The 16,123-nt window shown below is 42.9% G+C and overlaps 3 protein-coding genes across 3 annotated transcripts in view; 2 read left to right on the top strand and 1 right to left on the bottom strand.

Moving 5' to 3' along the window:
* The first annotated feature begins 743 nt into the window (after positions 1-743).
* On the top strand, positions 744-3,254 carry LOC119295752 (G-type lectin S-receptor-like serine/threonine-protein kinase SD2-5). Its single transcript, XM_037574416.1, has one exon. It carries the CDS (start codon positions 744-746, stop codon positions 3,252-3,254), a length of 2,511 nt encoding a protein of 836 aa, XP_037430313.1.
* Positions 3,255-7,537: 4,283 nt separating this feature from the next.
* Positions 7,538-9,826, top strand: LOC119349737 (G-type lectin S-receptor-like serine/threonine-protein kinase SD2-5). The gene is made up of 3 exons (XM_037617827.1): positions 7,538-8,252; positions 8,467-8,501; positions 8,660-9,826. The coding sequence occupies exons 1-3, from the start codon at positions 7,538-7,540 to the stop codon at positions 9,824-9,826; spliced, it is 1,917 nt and encodes a 638-aa protein (XP_037473724.1).
* A 2,726-nt stretch (positions 9,827-12,552) lies between these two features.
* The window catches only part of LOC119349725 (serine/arginine-rich splicing factor SR45-like), a 4,020-nt gene continuing 449 nt past the window's right edge, over positions 12,553-16,123 (bottom strand). Inside the window, exons 2-11 of the mRNA XM_037617817.1 lie at positions 16,010-16,117; positions 15,564-15,610; positions 15,391-15,471; positions 15,129-15,297; positions 14,791-15,010; positions 14,647-14,712; positions 13,552-13,668; positions 13,303-13,375; positions 13,183-13,220; positions 12,553-12,988 (exon numbers count right to left, since the gene is read on the bottom strand). Coding sequence (XP_037473714.1) covers positions 12,913-12,988; positions 13,183-13,220; positions 13,303-13,375; positions 13,552-13,668; positions 14,647-14,712; positions 14,791-15,010; positions 15,129-15,297; positions 15,391-15,471; positions 15,564-15,610; positions 16,010-16,117 — 995 coding nt within the window. The 3' untranslated portion in view covers positions 12,553-12,912. The remainder of the gene's footprint in view (positions 12,989-13,182; positions 13,221-13,302; positions 13,376-13,551; positions 13,669-14,646; positions 14,713-14,790; positions 15,011-15,128; positions 15,298-15,390; positions 15,472-15,563; positions 15,611-16,009; positions 16,118-16,123) is intronic.

The following is a 16,123-nucleotide window of genomic DNA, read 5'->3' as shown; positions in this document are numbered from 1 at the left end:
ATTCTCGAGAAGATTTATATATGGACCCAATGGAACAACTAGCATAGTAAGGTGCAGAAAGAATGGCACTTCCAGCAGCACCATTTACGACAGCAAATTTTGGGCAGCCAGAGCAGCCCAACAAGATCAGCAACAGGCACTATGCCCAAATGGCAACTCGTCCATCAATTTCTAACAGGAGGCCATTGATATTATAATTTTTTGTGTCGGGAGAAAATATTATTTATTACATGAAAAGACAATGTTGTCCTCTTGCATGAAAAGTTGATAACCATAACTTGATCTGAAGAACATCGTACTTGCCGTTTTTACTACAAATGAGGGACATCGTATGAAGCATCTTCCTTGGTACTATCAAAGATTCTTATGAAAATATTTATGTTAACATCCACACCTAGTTATGTTTTGCATAAAGAAGAGTAGTGGGCGATCCACTACGATGAGACTGCCTTGGGCCAGCAGAGCTAGATAGTGACCTTTTGGAACTAGTGAGACCGCCCAGATGATACTATGTAGTGTCTACTGTATGGTCCTGAATACTAGATACTGTGAGAGGGAGACGATAATCGATCAGTTGAGCACTAAGGAGTCCAAGTACCACCGCGCCACCGAGATCATCAAGCTCCATTGACTCGGTACCATATCTTCCCCTTTCCCCTCTGCAAGCTCATCTCTGCATCTTTTCAGTTTCTTACTGGCTTCTCATGCAAGCAGTTCTCTACGTCCGCTAAACTTCAAGCACCATGGGTCATCCTGCCAGTCTCTTCTTCCTCCTATTTGCAACTGCGGCGCACTTTCTCTCCATGGCACAGGGCTTGGACTATCCGACAGCCAACCTCTCAACACAGTGGATCAACAACGACGCCTCCCTCCCACACAGCGTTCACTATGATGTAGGTTATGTCTTGCGCCCCGTTCTCCTCTGTTTGCAAAGTACCAACTATGGCCAGTCCTTTGCCACAGGGTTCTTCTGTGCCCCACCTTGCGACATGTTCTACTTTGGCGTGTTCATTGTCCAAACTGACACTGGTGACAATATCGTTGAAGGGAAACCACAGGTGGTCTGGTCTGCCAACCGGGCTCATCCTCTTAGGGAGAATGCCACCGTTGAGCTAACTTCAGATGGAGAATTGGTCCTTCGTGATGCTGATGGTAGCCTGGTCTGGTCAACCGGTACCTCGGGGCAGATGGTAGCTCGCATGGTGATCACCAACATCGGCAATCTGGTGCTATTTGATCCCATCAATGCAACAGTATGGCAGTCATTTGATCATCCTACTGATGCATTGGTCCCTGGACAGTCACTTGTGGAAGGCATGAGGCTCACAGCAAGTACCTCTGATACAGATTGGACTGAGACTCAGCTATATGCCGCTGTACACCCCGATGGTTTCTATGCTTACATTGCATCCGCACCACCACAACAGTACTATGCGATGACGCCAAGCGAAGAAAAGACAGGAAATTATACAACAAAGGTTACATTCATGAATGGCAGCCTTAGCATCTTTCTCCAGCCAGAAAATCCAGATTCTAATAGCATCTCATTGCCAACACCTAAGTACAGCGGCCAGCACATGAGACTAATGTCTGATGGCCACCTGAGAATGTATGAATGGATTATTGAAGATGATGTGTGGCATGCTGTGTATGATGTAATGCAGCCAGACAATGGTGACTGTGCTTTCCCAACTGTGTGCGGGGAGTACGAACTATGCACCGGCACCGACAGGAAGTGCACCTGTCCCCTTCGGGATAATAATAGCTCAAGCTACTTCAAGCCGATTGATGAGGAAAGTCTTGGTTGCACACCCCTGACCCCAATCTCTTGTCAAGAAATGCAACGCCATCAGCTCTTAACCCTCAACGAAGTTTCTTACTTCGATATAAGCCACCTCGTTGGGAATGTAACCACCCCAGACGACTGTAAACAAGCCTGCTTGAAAAACTGCTCCTGCAGGGCCGTCAGCTTCAGACAGTACTTGCACCAGACTGAAAACGAAGGTTATTGCTGGTGGGTGACCAAGGTCTTCTCCTTGCAATCAATAAAACATGAACTCCTTGATTACAACAACTCTGTTTTCATCAAGGTGCAGCTTAGCCCTTCCAACTCAGCTGCTGCTTCTGCTCCTTTGGCAAACAACAGCAAAAAGGTCATTTTAGGCACTATTATTATTACTGTATTACTTGCTATAGCTGTCACACTTTATCTAGAGAGGAGGAGAGCGCATGCCAAGAAAGATGAAGAATTCAATTTTGATCAATTTGCTAGAATGCCAACCAGGTTTCCTTTTCAGAAGTTGACAGAATGCACTGAAGGGTTCAATAAAAAGCTTGGAGAAGGTGGATTTGGATCTGTTTATGAAGGGAAATTAGGTGAGGAGAGAGTTGCCGTGAAACGTTTGGAAGGTGCTAGACAAGGAATGAAAGAATTCTTCGCGGAGGTGGAGACTATTGGAAGCATCGAACACATCAATCTTGTCAGGCTGATTGGCTTTTGTGCAGAGAAATCTCAGAGGCTTCTAGTATACGAATATATGCCGAGAGGGTCACTTGATAGGTGGATCCATTACCACCACAACAACGCACCACTCGATTGGCGCACGCGTTGTAGAATCATTCTGGATATTGCCAAAGGCCTGAGCTATCTTCATGAGGGGTGCAGGAGAAAGATAGTTCATTTGGACATCAAACCACAAAATATTCTCCTAGATGAGAACTTCAATGCTAAAGTGGCTGATTTTGGACTATCTAAGCTAATAGACAGGGATCAAAGCAAGGTAATGACAGAGATCAGAGGCACACCTGGGTATCTGGCACCTGAATGGTTAACCTTGCAAATCACTGAAAAAGTTGATGTCTACAGCTTTGGAGTTGTTGTCATGGAGCTAGTGAGTGGGAGAAAAAATATTGATAATTCTCTGCATGAGGATAGTTCTAACCTCATCAGTCTGTTACGAGGAAAGGGTCGAGATAATCAATTGAGTGATCTGATTGACAAACATAGTGAAGACATGCTCTCACACCAGGAGCAAGTGATTCAAATGATGAAGCTTGCAATGTGGTGCCTGCTAAATGATGGTGGTCAAAGGCCTTCCATGTCAACGGTGATAAAAGTATTAGAGGGTGGGATGAGCATAGAAACCACTATTGTTCACAGATTCCTCAATACAAATACAGTCCTGCCCCTGGAAGATAATCCGACCGCATATTCAGTTCAACCTCAAGCATCAATTTTATCTGGACCAAGGTGAAATAAGTGGCTAATGAAAAGAAGACATCCAACTTAATTACACACACTTGGTTTTTGTGTAACTATTTTTAAGTCTTATCTTATTTGTAAAATGGAAGTATGTTTCGAATAGATTGAAAAGAAAAATTATAGGCCAATATATATGTTTCATTGTTTGTTCGGTGAGTCTGTACTCTGTACCACATACCTTTTCATCTGCAGAGTACCAGTCCACCTCTTCTGATGATAATTGCTTGCATTTGCTGACATCTAACTATATAACTGAAACAATGTCAAAATGTGCACATTTGGTTAATGTCAAGATGTTTAAGTGGTATCTTCCTGATAAATCGATGAGACTGCATATCAAGGCCAAGGCTTCAATGACAGTCTTTTGGTTCAGGATGACGCTGCACTCATGTCAATAAGAGATAACGAAAATGAATTAATTAGAGACGAGTAAAAACTGTCAGCAACAATTTGGTCCATACTCGATTACACTGTAAAATTAAATTATAAAAGCAGAATTATACTTATCAAGCCAAAGTTTATATTTAAACAAATAAAAGGTTAATAGGTTAGCCATATCAAGCAACTAACCACCTACGGACCAAAAAGTGTTACATGTAATATCATAATATGAGATGATAATCTTAGAACATAACCATAACTTGGTCAGTGATACACTGTTATAGTGAACAAAGTTTGTGACAGACAGCCTGTACACCTGATACATATTCAAATATGATAATGTATTTAAAAAATAGGGTATAAATATATATAGTGCATTCAAATACGATATCATGTGCATTCTCAAAGTATTTGATGCCATCCAAAACAATACAAAGCTACAATTTACACAAATACAAGTATAAATTTTCCATCTACATGCCAAAAAAAAGAGGATTAGTGCAGAGGATAAATAAATCAATCAATCAACAGGGGAATCAAGCACCTAATTAAGTTAGTTAGCTCTATCAACCAGAGTCCATACATTCATTCTGTACAATGGTCTCAACATGGACACCATCACTCATATCACAAATCACAAGAGTACATGGGAGAGCTACGACGACGATGATGTTGTACATGGTGAATCTAGAGCTCCATTCATGATGGCGAACCGAGCGAGCGCTCAAATAAATAACTACATACACGACCAGCTTACTGTATTGTATTATGTGCTTTTCATAAGCAAGCAGAGAGTTTATTGGCTTTGCATAAGTTGCCTAACATCTCCCCGAGTTGCTGATACAAGTTCCTCTGCTCCTCGCTACATCAAGTTTCTTAAGATCAAATGCACGATACACAGGATAATAAGTTTCTTAAGGTCAGATGATGGCAAAAGAAGGTATGATGTTGGTGTATAAGAACCATGCGCGATACACAGGACAATAATAAAATCAAATGAAAACCATCAAGATGAAGTAGATACGACGGACCTGATCCAAGATTGTGTCGGCAGAGAAATTTTGGGGCGAGATGAACAATTGGTGGTATATGTATGCAAAAACTGTCATAACCATCTAGGGAAAATGCATAAGAACAGTTGTTATTTTCAGCTAAACTGCATATTCAGCTAAATTAGAAACAGCAACAGAATTTAGGCCACAACAGGCAAGGCTCGAGTTCTCGACCGACGCACAAAACTACATGGCCAGCCTCCTGATCACAGGGTCCAGCCGTGTTGCCGCCGGAAGATCTCCTTCGCTGTTTTCTCCATTGCACTAGCCCCCTGCCACGGAAGCTTCTGCAGAGCACCTTTCTGAAGTTTGGCCCAAGTGTTCAGAAATTGGCAGAGAAGGAAAATCGCGTCAGTAGTAGGATCACTAGGTCTAATACCTACAAAACAAGATTTATGTCGTGTTTTCTACAGTGCACATAGAACGTAAATAGTTTGTGAAAAGTAGAACATGGCATTGTGAAATAACTCAATACAGTATGAACATGCAGCTGGAATGTTGCTGTTAGAAATTATCATTACGCAGATAACTCCACCTGCATAACCGCAACCCCCGCCACATCAGGTGGGAAGTGTTCTGCCGTCAGCCATAGGAACCACAGCCATGTATGGGCGCCAAATGGCAACCTGTTCATTAATTAAATTACTGGTGAGTGGAAGTCCATGACATTGTCTACTCCCTCGGTCCCGGAATACTTGTTGCAGAAATGGATAAAAATGGATGTATCTAAAACTAAAATACGTCTAAAGACATCCATTTTTGCAACAAGTAATTCCGGGCATAGAGAGTATTAATGAAACAATTGCCTACGGGATGATCAAAATGACTATAGTGACAATTTCAAGGCCTAGACATCTGAACCAAATTTGAATCCAATTTTTATGTACAACCTTAATTAGCGATCCCCTAATGCTACTCTAAATAGTACTTGCAGGTGTTTAGAACAAATATAATTAAGGGCTATGATTAGAGACACCAGTAGGCCAATGTGGCTGCATATGTGCTAGCTAATTAGTGTTTTATATAGTAATAAGAGCTCGCTTAGTTGGACTGACGAACCTCCTGGTTGTCTGGTCGATAAGTTGGTGGAGGAGTATATTATACTTGGGCCGGCAGCTACTAAATTAATTACGGCGATGATTTCAGCCGGCAGAGCCGAACAATGCCTTTTGGAGTTTCTGATATTGAGAGCGCGGTTCAGAAAGTCGGTTGCAAATATCACCGAAGCAGCTGCTGGTAATGATATGGTTGGGAACTTGTGGTAAACACCATGCCGGCAAGCCCATCTTTCAGGTAGTCTTATTAGTACTACCACCAGCTTCGATCTCCCTCCTCTGCAAGCTCATCCCTCCAACAACCATGTGTCCTACCAGTCTTCTCTTCATCATACTAGCAGCTTCAGCACAATTGCTCTCCGAGGAGCAGTTGAACTTCACCGAGTATCCCACAGCCAACCTCTCAACATTGTGGACCAACAACGAAAGCTCCTTCACCGGGCCACACGGTCTACAAACCCTCTTCTATGATGATTCGGTCGTCCAATCCATCATCCTCAGCTCGCCACAAACCTTCTTCGGAGCTATCAACAAACACTTAAAGGCACTTAACTCTGCTTCTGATGTGACAAATAAGACCAAAGAAATCGATAACAGGAGTATAGCTTGGCTCCCCAATTTCATCATGAAACTGAATAGTCTTTGTAATTTACAGCAACATCGTTTCCAGATTGAGTTTCCAACAGTACATGGTCATGCTCTCAAGAACAAAGTTGACCATGCTGAAGGAAGTATGCAGGCAACAGGAACTGCCACTAACTGATGAGCAGAATACTCATTTCACACAGCCCTAATGTGGAAGAGAGGCGTTGTGTTGCCAGTGGAATATGGTATTGAGCAACTGGAACGTCGTGGTCGGAAATCCTCATTACGAAGACACCTGCATACTACTCCCTCCGTTCCTAAATATAGTTCTTTCTAGAGATTTCAACAAGTGACTACATACAGAGCAAAATGAGTGAATCTACACTCTAAAATATGTCTATATACATTCGTATGTGATAGTCCATTTGAAATCTCTAAAAAGACTTATATTTAGGAACGGAGGGAGTACAAGGGTAACAGAACCGTCTATGGTCGCCAAATGGCAACTCGTTCATTTATTTAAATAACCGCTGATCGGTAGTCCTTGCCTCTTCGTGTTGATAAGGATAAAGAATGCTAATGCTTACCATCTGTAATTAATTACAGGATGAGAAGAATGGCCTTTTGCCCATAAAGGGCGTTTTATTAACTCAAATTGTCGTCGCGAAAACAACTAGAATGATGATTTCAAGAGCTTTGCCATCTGAAGCAAATCTGAATCCAAATAAGATGCACAACCTTAATTAGCAATCCCTGATGCTAATCTAAGTAGCACTTGCAGGCCTTTCAAACAAAATTAGGGAGATCCAAGGTAGTGCAATTCTTTCTCCCTTGATTCGGACGTCTGCCGTACTAGATTATATATACTTCAGCCGGCAGCTAACCGCGACAATGACTGACTCGGGCCCTATGTTTTTAAGGCGACGCCTTACCGCCTTAGGGAGGGGGGGCGCTTTGGCGCCTAGGCGACGCCTAGGCGGGCGCTTTGGACGCCTAGGCGCCCAAAGCGGAGGGGGAGCGCTTCGACGCCTAGGCGTCGCCTTAGGGACGCTTTAAAAACATAGCTCGGGCCGGCAGAGCCCAACAGTGGACCTTTCTCCTCTGCAAGGGACACAATCGTCTTTCAGGTTCAACCTTTTCCCTCTGCAATCTCGTCTTCCACCTTGTTCCCAGTTTCTCATAGTCATAGACAATCAGCAAGCATGGGTCCTGCCAATCTCCTCTTCATCGTACTAGCAGCTGCAGCACAATTGCTCTCTGAGGCGCAGTTCGCCGAGTATCCCACAGCGAACCTCTCAACATCGTGGACCAACAGCAAAGACTCCCTCCCCGGGCAACGCGTTCTTCAGACCCTCTTCTCTGATGCTAGCCTCATCTGGTCTAGCGGCAGCTCGGGCCGGTCCGTAGCCGGCATGGTGATCACCAAGGACAGCAATCTGGTGCTATTTGATCACAGTAATGGAACTGTATGGCAGTCTTTTGATCATCCTAGTGACGTGTTGCTCCCTAGGCAGTCACTAGTGGAAGGTACGAGGCTTGTAGCTAACACTTCCGCCACAAATTGGACAGAGAATCAGTTGTACATGACTGTTCTCCCCCGAGGATTGTATGGTTATGTTGAATCCACACCATCACAACTCTACTACGCGACTTCAGTATGGGTGAACGAGAGTGACACAGGAAATGGTCCAACAAAGGTTACCTTTCTCAATAGCAGCCTCAGCCTCATTGTGCAGTCTAGGCAGCCAAGCAGCCCACATATGTTTAAGATCTCACTGCCAGCAGCTAAATCCACTCAGTACGTGAGGTTAGAGTCTGATGGGCACCTTAGGCTGTATGAACGGTCTCAGGAAGAAACGACATGCACCTTACTCTCTGATGTAACCAAGGTAGGACCAGGAGGATTGGCTGATGATTGTGCATTCCCAACGGTGTGCGGAGAATACGGCATATGCACAGCTGGGCAGTGCACCTGTCCATTTCAGGATAACTCAAGTTCAACCAACTATTTCAAACCGGTACACGAGCGCAAAGCAAATCTTGGATGTGCACCACTGAATCCAATCTCTTGTCAAGAAATGCAACACCATAAGCTCTTGACCCTTACAGACGTGTCTTACTTTGATGCAAGCCACACCATTGAGAATGCAACGAATGGAGACAGTTGTAAGCAGGCTTGCTTGAAGAACTGCTCCTGCAGGGCCGTCATCTTCAGATATGGCCTCAATGATTCCAAGGGCGATTGTCTGTGGGTGACCAAGGTCTTCTCCTTGCAATCAATACAACCTGAAACGGCTTCTTTCAATTCGTCTGCTTACCTCAAGGTGCAATCTAGCCCCTCTTCTGCTGCTTCTCATCCTGTTGCAAACAAAAGGAAGGTTATTCTAGGCATCGCCCTTGCACTTGTTACTGCTACCATATTCATTGCCATTGTTATCACTGTTTGTCTGCTAAGGAGGAGAAAGTATGAAGACAATGATGAAGACCTCCAGTTTGACCAATTACCAGGGATGCCAACAAGGTTTCCATTTGACAAGCTGAGAGAATGCACTGAAGGGTTCAGTAAAAAGCTTGGAGAAGGTGGATTTGGGTCGGTTTTTGCAGGGAAATTGGGCGAAGAGAGAGTTGCAGTCAAACGTTTGGAAGGTGCTAGACAAGGAAAGAAAGAGTTTTTGGCAGAGGTTGAAACCATTGGAAGCATAGAGCACATCAATCTTGTCAGGCTGATTGGCTTTTGTACAGAGAAATTCCAAAGGCTTCTTGTGTACGAATATATGTCGGGAGGGTCACTTGATAGATGGATCTATTACCGCCATGACAATGCGCCACTCGATTGGCACACGCGGTGTGGAATCATTCTGGATATTGCCAAAGGCCTATGCTATCTTCATGAGGAGTGCAGGCGAAAGATAGCTCATTTGGACATCAAACCACAAAATATTCTCTTAGATGAGAACTTCAATGCCAAAGTGGCTGATTTCGGATTATCTAAGCTAATAGATAGGGATCAAAGCAAGGTAATGACGATGATGAGAGGCACGCCTGGGTATATGGCACCTGAATGGTTAACCTCACAAATCACTGAAAAGGTTGATGTCTACAGCTTTGGAGTAGTTGTCATGGAGCTAATAAGTGGGAGAAAAAATATTGATAATTCTCTGCCTGAGGAGAGTTCTCACCTCATCAATTTGTTACGAGGAAAGGCTCGAGATAATCAATTGAGTGATCTGATTGACAAACATAATGAAGACATGCTTTCACACCAAGAGCAGGTGATTCAAATGATGGAACTTGCAATGTGGTGCCTGCTAAATGATGCCGGTCAAAGGCCTTCCATGTCAACGGTGACAAAGGTATTAGAGGGTGGGATGAGCATAGAAACTGCTATTCTTCCCAGATTTCTCAATTCAAATTCAATCTTGCCCCTGGAAAATAATCCGACTGCATATTCAGTTCAACCTCAAGCATCAGTTTTATCTGGACCAAGGTGAAAGGAGTGGCCAATGAGAAGAAGACATCCAACTTAATTACACACTTGTTTTCATAACTGTTTTTTTAATCTTATCTTATTTGTACATTGGAAGTATGTTCCCTTGATCTTCCGTGTGGCGCGGGACCCTTGGACCGTCCCTTCGGTTCTCGCTCGTTGTCGTTGTGTTTATTTTCTGGGCTTGTTGAGCTATGCCCTCAGCACTAACCCTTGTTGCACTATTTGTGTTTGCGGACTTCTCGTGTGTGTGTGGTGTGTACTTCTTATGGATATTGTGGCTCGGGCGGTTTGCTTTATATATAAAGCGGGGCGAAAGCCTTTTACGGCAATAACTTGAAAAGAAAAATACAGGCCAATATATATGTTTCATTGTTTGTTCGGTGGTCTGTGCCACATACCTTTTCATCTGCAAAGTACCAATCCACCTCCTGAACTAGGACATTTACCTGCAATGTAATTAATAGTATATCAATCTATGAAATATTGAATTCCCCAATTTTGCAAATAGTGTTATAAACCTGATGGTAGTTGAGGCTTTGAGCTCAGTCAAATCAATCAATAAACAGTGTGTATTCAAAGCACGTTCAGACGAGCTCGGTCAAATCAATTATAAATGCAGGTCCACAATTTGGTACTACTTGGCATCCCCCAAGCAGCCCGGCGGCTTCCTTGCACATTCAAAGCATATGGGCAGCTGTTGAGGCTTTGAGCTCAGTCAAATCTGTCAACCCCATCTGCCCTTTAAAAACAATCGGGTTAGTTAACAATGCAGTGTTGAAATGCAATCTTATTTTGGCATACCAACTGAATGGCTGATAGTACTGTATATAAATAACTGTTTCAACTATGATACTGTATATATATAAAACTTTTTCGATCAATGTCCAACCCATGCTATCAACAAACACTCAAAAGGCAATTAATTCTGCTCCCGATGTGACAAATAAGACATGTTTTTTTTTTTTGATAAAAGGAGCACAGCTCTGCTACCAAATTGATTAGTCTTTATCATTTACATCAAAATAGTTTCCAGATTGGAGGTCGGCATCCCCAAGCTGCCTGGCGGCTTCCTTGCACATTCAAAGCATATGGATGGCTGTTGAGGCTTTGAGCTCAGTCAAATTTGTGAACTCTGCCCCTGCAACCCCAGCTGTTGTTGAGAACAATGGGGTTAACTAACATTGTAGTGCTGAAATGAAACCTTATTTCATCTCCACTGTATGGATGTCATAACACACGTTACTCCAACTGAATGGCTGGTGCTACAGGCATTTCGTCGATCACCTAGCGTGCGTGCAGCGAACCGCGACGGAGAAGCAGAGCAATTCGTACTGAACTGTTGTTACGGGGATACTATGAGGAGGAGAGGGCAGTGGTGCTCATGGTGTGCGGTGGGACTACTGGGACAGAGAAGGAAGCATGAGATGCGTCGGGGAACGGACGGCGTACTTGCGGAAGGGGCGAAGGAGATGGCACGGATGAGGGGCTGGGCAGTGGGGCATCCATCTAAGCCCGAGGATTTGATTGCAATTGTGGTTTCGGTTTTGAGGGTCTTTTCCCTATTTTGAGGGATCCAAATGTAATTCTCTATTTACTTTGTATGCTAGTTTGAAGAGATATAGAAACAAAAACAGGCTTTAGACTGATATGATATGTATAGGAAATATGCTAAATCACAACACATAAGAACCTCCCCTAGATTATATAAACACAATGTAAGGGCATGTACAATGGCGCTATCTTAGGAGTGTCACATAGAATAAATGCTGAGATGGAGAAGAGAGAAATTATAAGAAAAGGTTTGTCTTCTCTTATTTAAAAGATGATCTCTTAATAATAATATCTCTCGCCAAGTTTTCGGAATTACTAATTATTAAAAATAAAAGACTTAAGATAACATTGTTTTATCAACAACTGCACATTTTTTTGCGAGGAAAAGGAGTTTCATTCATCAAGCAGCAGCCAAATCTGCATTACATAGGTCCGGCACCTCGTCCGGACCGGATCGAAGGTCAAAGCCACGCTGCAGTGCACTTTTTTGTTCTACCATAGTTTGCTAAATAATGGCTAACAACGTTTTGTTCTCTCCTTGCATGCTTGACTAGATATTCTCCACGTTCCTGTAGAAGCATAGTGATCTCACGAGCCATCAACAACTGCACATGCCCTAAAATTACATTTAAGGGGAGTTTTCTTTAGGGACTTGTTGGAGATTCTCTAAAATGTCTTATTATACATCCATTGAACTTTTACAAAGTTGACTTTTTTTAATAAAAATGTACTAAATTGAAAATGCATGGTGTGAACATCACATCTGAACCCATAAATACTAACTCAAAATAAAAATAATAGTCTAGAAATTTAAATTTGAATTCTATTTTCAGTATAATGTTGTTGTGATCGGGACAATGCGAGATTTACAGGGCGCAGATGGTGTAATATCGCAGTAGTGTCATCATCCTCAAAAGAAATTATTCATCAAAAAAATCATATTGGTTGTTTTGGGGCAGCACAATTTACTCAATAGAAGGTCCAAATCGTCTCTGCTGTAAAAAATAATAACAATAATTTATGATTTAAATAAGCTCCATGAGTATGGTCATTTTATTTTACCTTGTTGATCAAAATCGTCCCAGGTTTCTCCATATAAGGTTTCTTCATATATTCCGTTTTACTGGGACAGAAAACTGTTGTCTATCTCATGTAGAATGAGATGGCCGACAGTGATGTCAAAAATAACATGTGTAATAACTTGACAAACATAAACAACATAAGCACACATGAATCCACCGACAACAATTTTTTGGGGCGGGCACAACAATCTCGTAAAATTAAATTTACCAACATAAATATCCAGGTCTCATCGAAAATTCAAAACGAGAAAACCGATTAATGTGCTCTAATCCACTACAGAACGAAAGTCAACTCTTCGAAGATCTCAGACAGAGACTCGCATGCTCGTTCCAATGATATGTGACCCGATCCGAAGCTTGATGACAGCAACAGAGGCAAACCAGATCATCAGAGATAAAAGGACAACGAGACAAAAAAGATTTTACCTACCAGGGTTTTAACATGTCTGGAGTTCTAACGGCGGATAGGGGAGGATGAACCACTACTATTGCTGAAGCTAGAGGCACTTCTCCGTCTCCCTCTAAAGGGCCTGCGCCAAATGAAAGAAAAGAAAAAAGAATTCCTTTCTGTTAGATAAATAAATTGGTTTGAAACGGGGCAAAATAACGTCTAATTTCCTTTTGTTGTATTTGAGACGGATTCTTATGATGCACAATTAAACAGGTTGCTCTAATAGAAGAAAAAATAGCACCACTTACGACTTGGAAAGGCAAAGGTTACTACCTTTGAGGGCTGCGACTTCTCAGTACCCTTCCGGCTCCCTGTACAAGAGGAATAATCAGCCCTCTTTCCTTTTTTTCATCTTAAAGAAAAAAAAGAAGAGAGTAAAAGTTACGAGTTTACCCTTCTTGGCGGCGTTGGTGATTCAGAATATGACGAGGATGAGCGCCCACGCCTCACAGGAGCTGCTCGACCCCTGGTTCCATAGAGTGGTTTGTTAACACAAGGGGATATTTCTTTACACTGCTCAGGAGATAGCGCTGAAGTGACAGGCTGACTGTAAGTTTCCTTTTGTCTCATAAAAGATGCACAAACCACTGATCCAAAATGGTACAAAAATAAGATATGAACCTAGGTCAACAACACCATTACCTGACAGGAGAAATTGATCTGGAAAGGGAGCGAATTGGTCGACGAATGGGAGATCTACTACGAAGATAAGGAGGTGGCAGCCTTCTGGGAGGACTTCTCATCCGCATTGGAGGTGTCCTGCAGAATGAAAGAATGGTTAACAGAGATAAAATGCAAGCAATACTTTGCATAAATAGCTTTTTCTTATATAACTACTCAAAAAGATAACTGGAAAGTAGAGTAAATTAGAAACTTCTTATATAACCAATCAGATTTACTACATAGGACCCAGTTTATCGTCCCAATGGTTCACGCAAGTTAAGACAGAGTAACTATCCAAGAATAATTAGCAGGCTCCGTCTTCTAATTTGGAACTAGAGCTGCATGGTATTAGCTACTTCTTATATAATGAGATAAGCTACAGACTAAGATTCATGAAAATAAGGCTCAAATAACAGCTAGTTGTTCAGATGAATACAGAATATGTGAAAAGCTTATACTGTCTCTTAAGGGCATTTTGGCTGGTATGTTGATACTGAGAGTTCAGAAATAATTGTAGTGCACTAATATTGTGGGCACTAAGCATGTTCATCACTGATTTTTTTTCTTTTTATGGCTAAATAATCACAGATTAAATGAGTTTGGGGAAAACTGTCGACATATTGGCTTTGCATTTTTGCCCATCGTAGTGCATTTTCCTTAGAGTGTTGACTGTTCTGTCTCTTGAAACAGATTAGAAATAGATCGGATAAGTAGGCAGACCAGGGATAGGATTGAGTGCATTTATGAGGTTGCAAGTGAAAGTTGTACACACAAGGGGTTATGGATCCAATGTGACATTTGTGATGCTTGGTAACATGCTGATTGTATTGGTTAACCTTGATGACGCCCAAAAAAGACTTGACCGTGATGATGATGATGATGATGTGTTGTCAACCAGTGAAAAAGGCACCATGAAGTCAAAATGTAGAAGGCAGAAGAGAGCCAAATATTGTATTGCAGAGACAGAAGAAAGCGACATGTGTGTGGTGTGCAGCCTAAACTACTATCTTTCATGCTACATTGATGGTATGCCCATCACTGATATTGGCACAGCGGCACTCTGAAATGACTTACATCCTTCTAGGAGCGAATGGAGAACGTCTTCGGACTGGACTAACATAACCTCTTCTTGGTGAAAAGCTGCAATCAAAAGAAACATTTCAGCACTTCCCAATCACCATGGCAAAGACAAAGAAAATGCATCTAGGCGTTACTCACCGCCTTGGTGATCTGAACCTTCGAGGGGGTGGAGAGGGAGACCGTCTTCGAACTGGATATCCTGGTCTCAGGCTAGGAGGTGTTCTGCCGCGCCTGAATAGAGGAGGATCTTTCCAAGGGTGAATTGGTGGTGCATCAGGCTGCCGCCTAGGTGAGTCAACCCTTCCGCTTGGAGCAGGTCGCCTTTGTGGAGACAGAGCTGGTTTTCTTTGAGTAGATACTGCTCACAGGTAAGTATTTAAGCTTCAAACAACATATATATTACTGCTCAATGCAAACATGATGCCTGGTTTAGGGGCCGAAAAGCAGCTTGTGGTATTGGAGGACAAGAAGCTTACATTCCCTGGGTCGCTGCTGAGTGGCCTTTTCAGCATTAGGAACAACTGTATCAGTCTCAGGCAGATCTCTTTTCGGAGGATTGGGAAGAGCCTTCGGCAAAGAAACAGCAGCTTTTTGGCCCGGTGCAGGTGCGAATTTCACTTTAACAACATTCCCATCAATTTGAGCCTGTGCAAGTCAACAAGTTTGAATAGTTAAAACCACCGATTTTCCTGAACTATAGATGAAATGTGGTTGAGCAGGGCAGATTTCGATTCATACACCATCCATGTAAAGAAGCGCCTTCTCGGCATCAGCTCTCATCTTGAACTCAACGTATCCGTACCCACGAGGAAGATTGACCTGAATCAAAGCCAACATATATAGTCATGACATAACAACGATCACAGCATTTCCCCCTAGAGCCATAATGACTTCTAAACTCATCTGCTTACCGCCTTGTCCATGGACAGCTCCACATTGACGATTTCACCATAGTTCTCTGCATCACAGCACAACGGTGGCAATCAGCTAAAGGCGGCGGCAATGGCTCAACATTAGCGATTCTTTCAGAGAACGAAGACGTGCAGTATACATAAGCACTAAGAACTGAACTTCACCATAGTTCTCCCCAGCACACTTGTGTGGTAATCAGCACAATGCAGCGATATATATTCAGAGAATGAAACGCGCAGCAGCATAAGCACCAAGAACTGAACTTCAAGCAGTAAATCAAATCACAGTCACACAATGGTGGGTAATCAGCTAAAGGGGGCAGCAAATGGCACGCTATCAGCAGCAGCAATGTATTCAGACAACGAAAACATGCATCATAAGTACAGTACTACTAAGAACTGAACTTCAAGTAGTATTCAGAGAGGAGAGGAGTGGTTCTGCAGACCGAAGATCTCCCTGAGATGGCCCTCGGTGACGTTGCGGGAGAGGCGGCTGACGAGGAGGACGAGCGACGACTCGTCGGGGACCGGAGCGGGGGAGGGCTTCCTCGGTGCTGGAG

This window comes from Triticum dicoccoides, chromosome 1A (genome assembly GCF_002162155.2).
Source record: "Triticum dicoccoides isolate Atlit2015 ecotype Zavitan chromosome 1A, WEW_v2.0, whole genome shotgun sequence".
NCBI lineage: Eukaryota > Viridiplantae > Streptophyta > Magnoliopsida > Poales > Poaceae > Triticum > Triticum dicoccoides.
This window is presented reverse-complemented; position numbering and strand designations above follow the sequence as displayed.

Excerpts from the sequence above, each read along its gene's own strand:
- LOC119295752 (XM_037574416.1), top strand. The coding sequence starts at position 744 with ATGGGTCATCCTGCCAGTCTCTTCTTCCTCCTATTTGCAACTGCGGCG.
- LOC119349737 (XM_037617827.1), top strand. The coding sequence starts at position 7,538 with ATGGGTCCTGCCAATCTCCTCTTCATCGTACTAGCAGCTGCAGCACAA. Across the intron at positions 8,253-8,466 it reads AGGAGGATTGGCTGATGATT|CCACACCATTGAGAATGCAA; the intron begins GTGCATTCCCAA and ends CTTTGATGCAAG. Across the intron at positions 8,502-8,659 it reads TGCAACGAATGGAGACAGTT|GTGCAATCTAGCCCCTCTTC; the intron begins GTAAGCAGGCTT and ends GCTTACCTCAAG.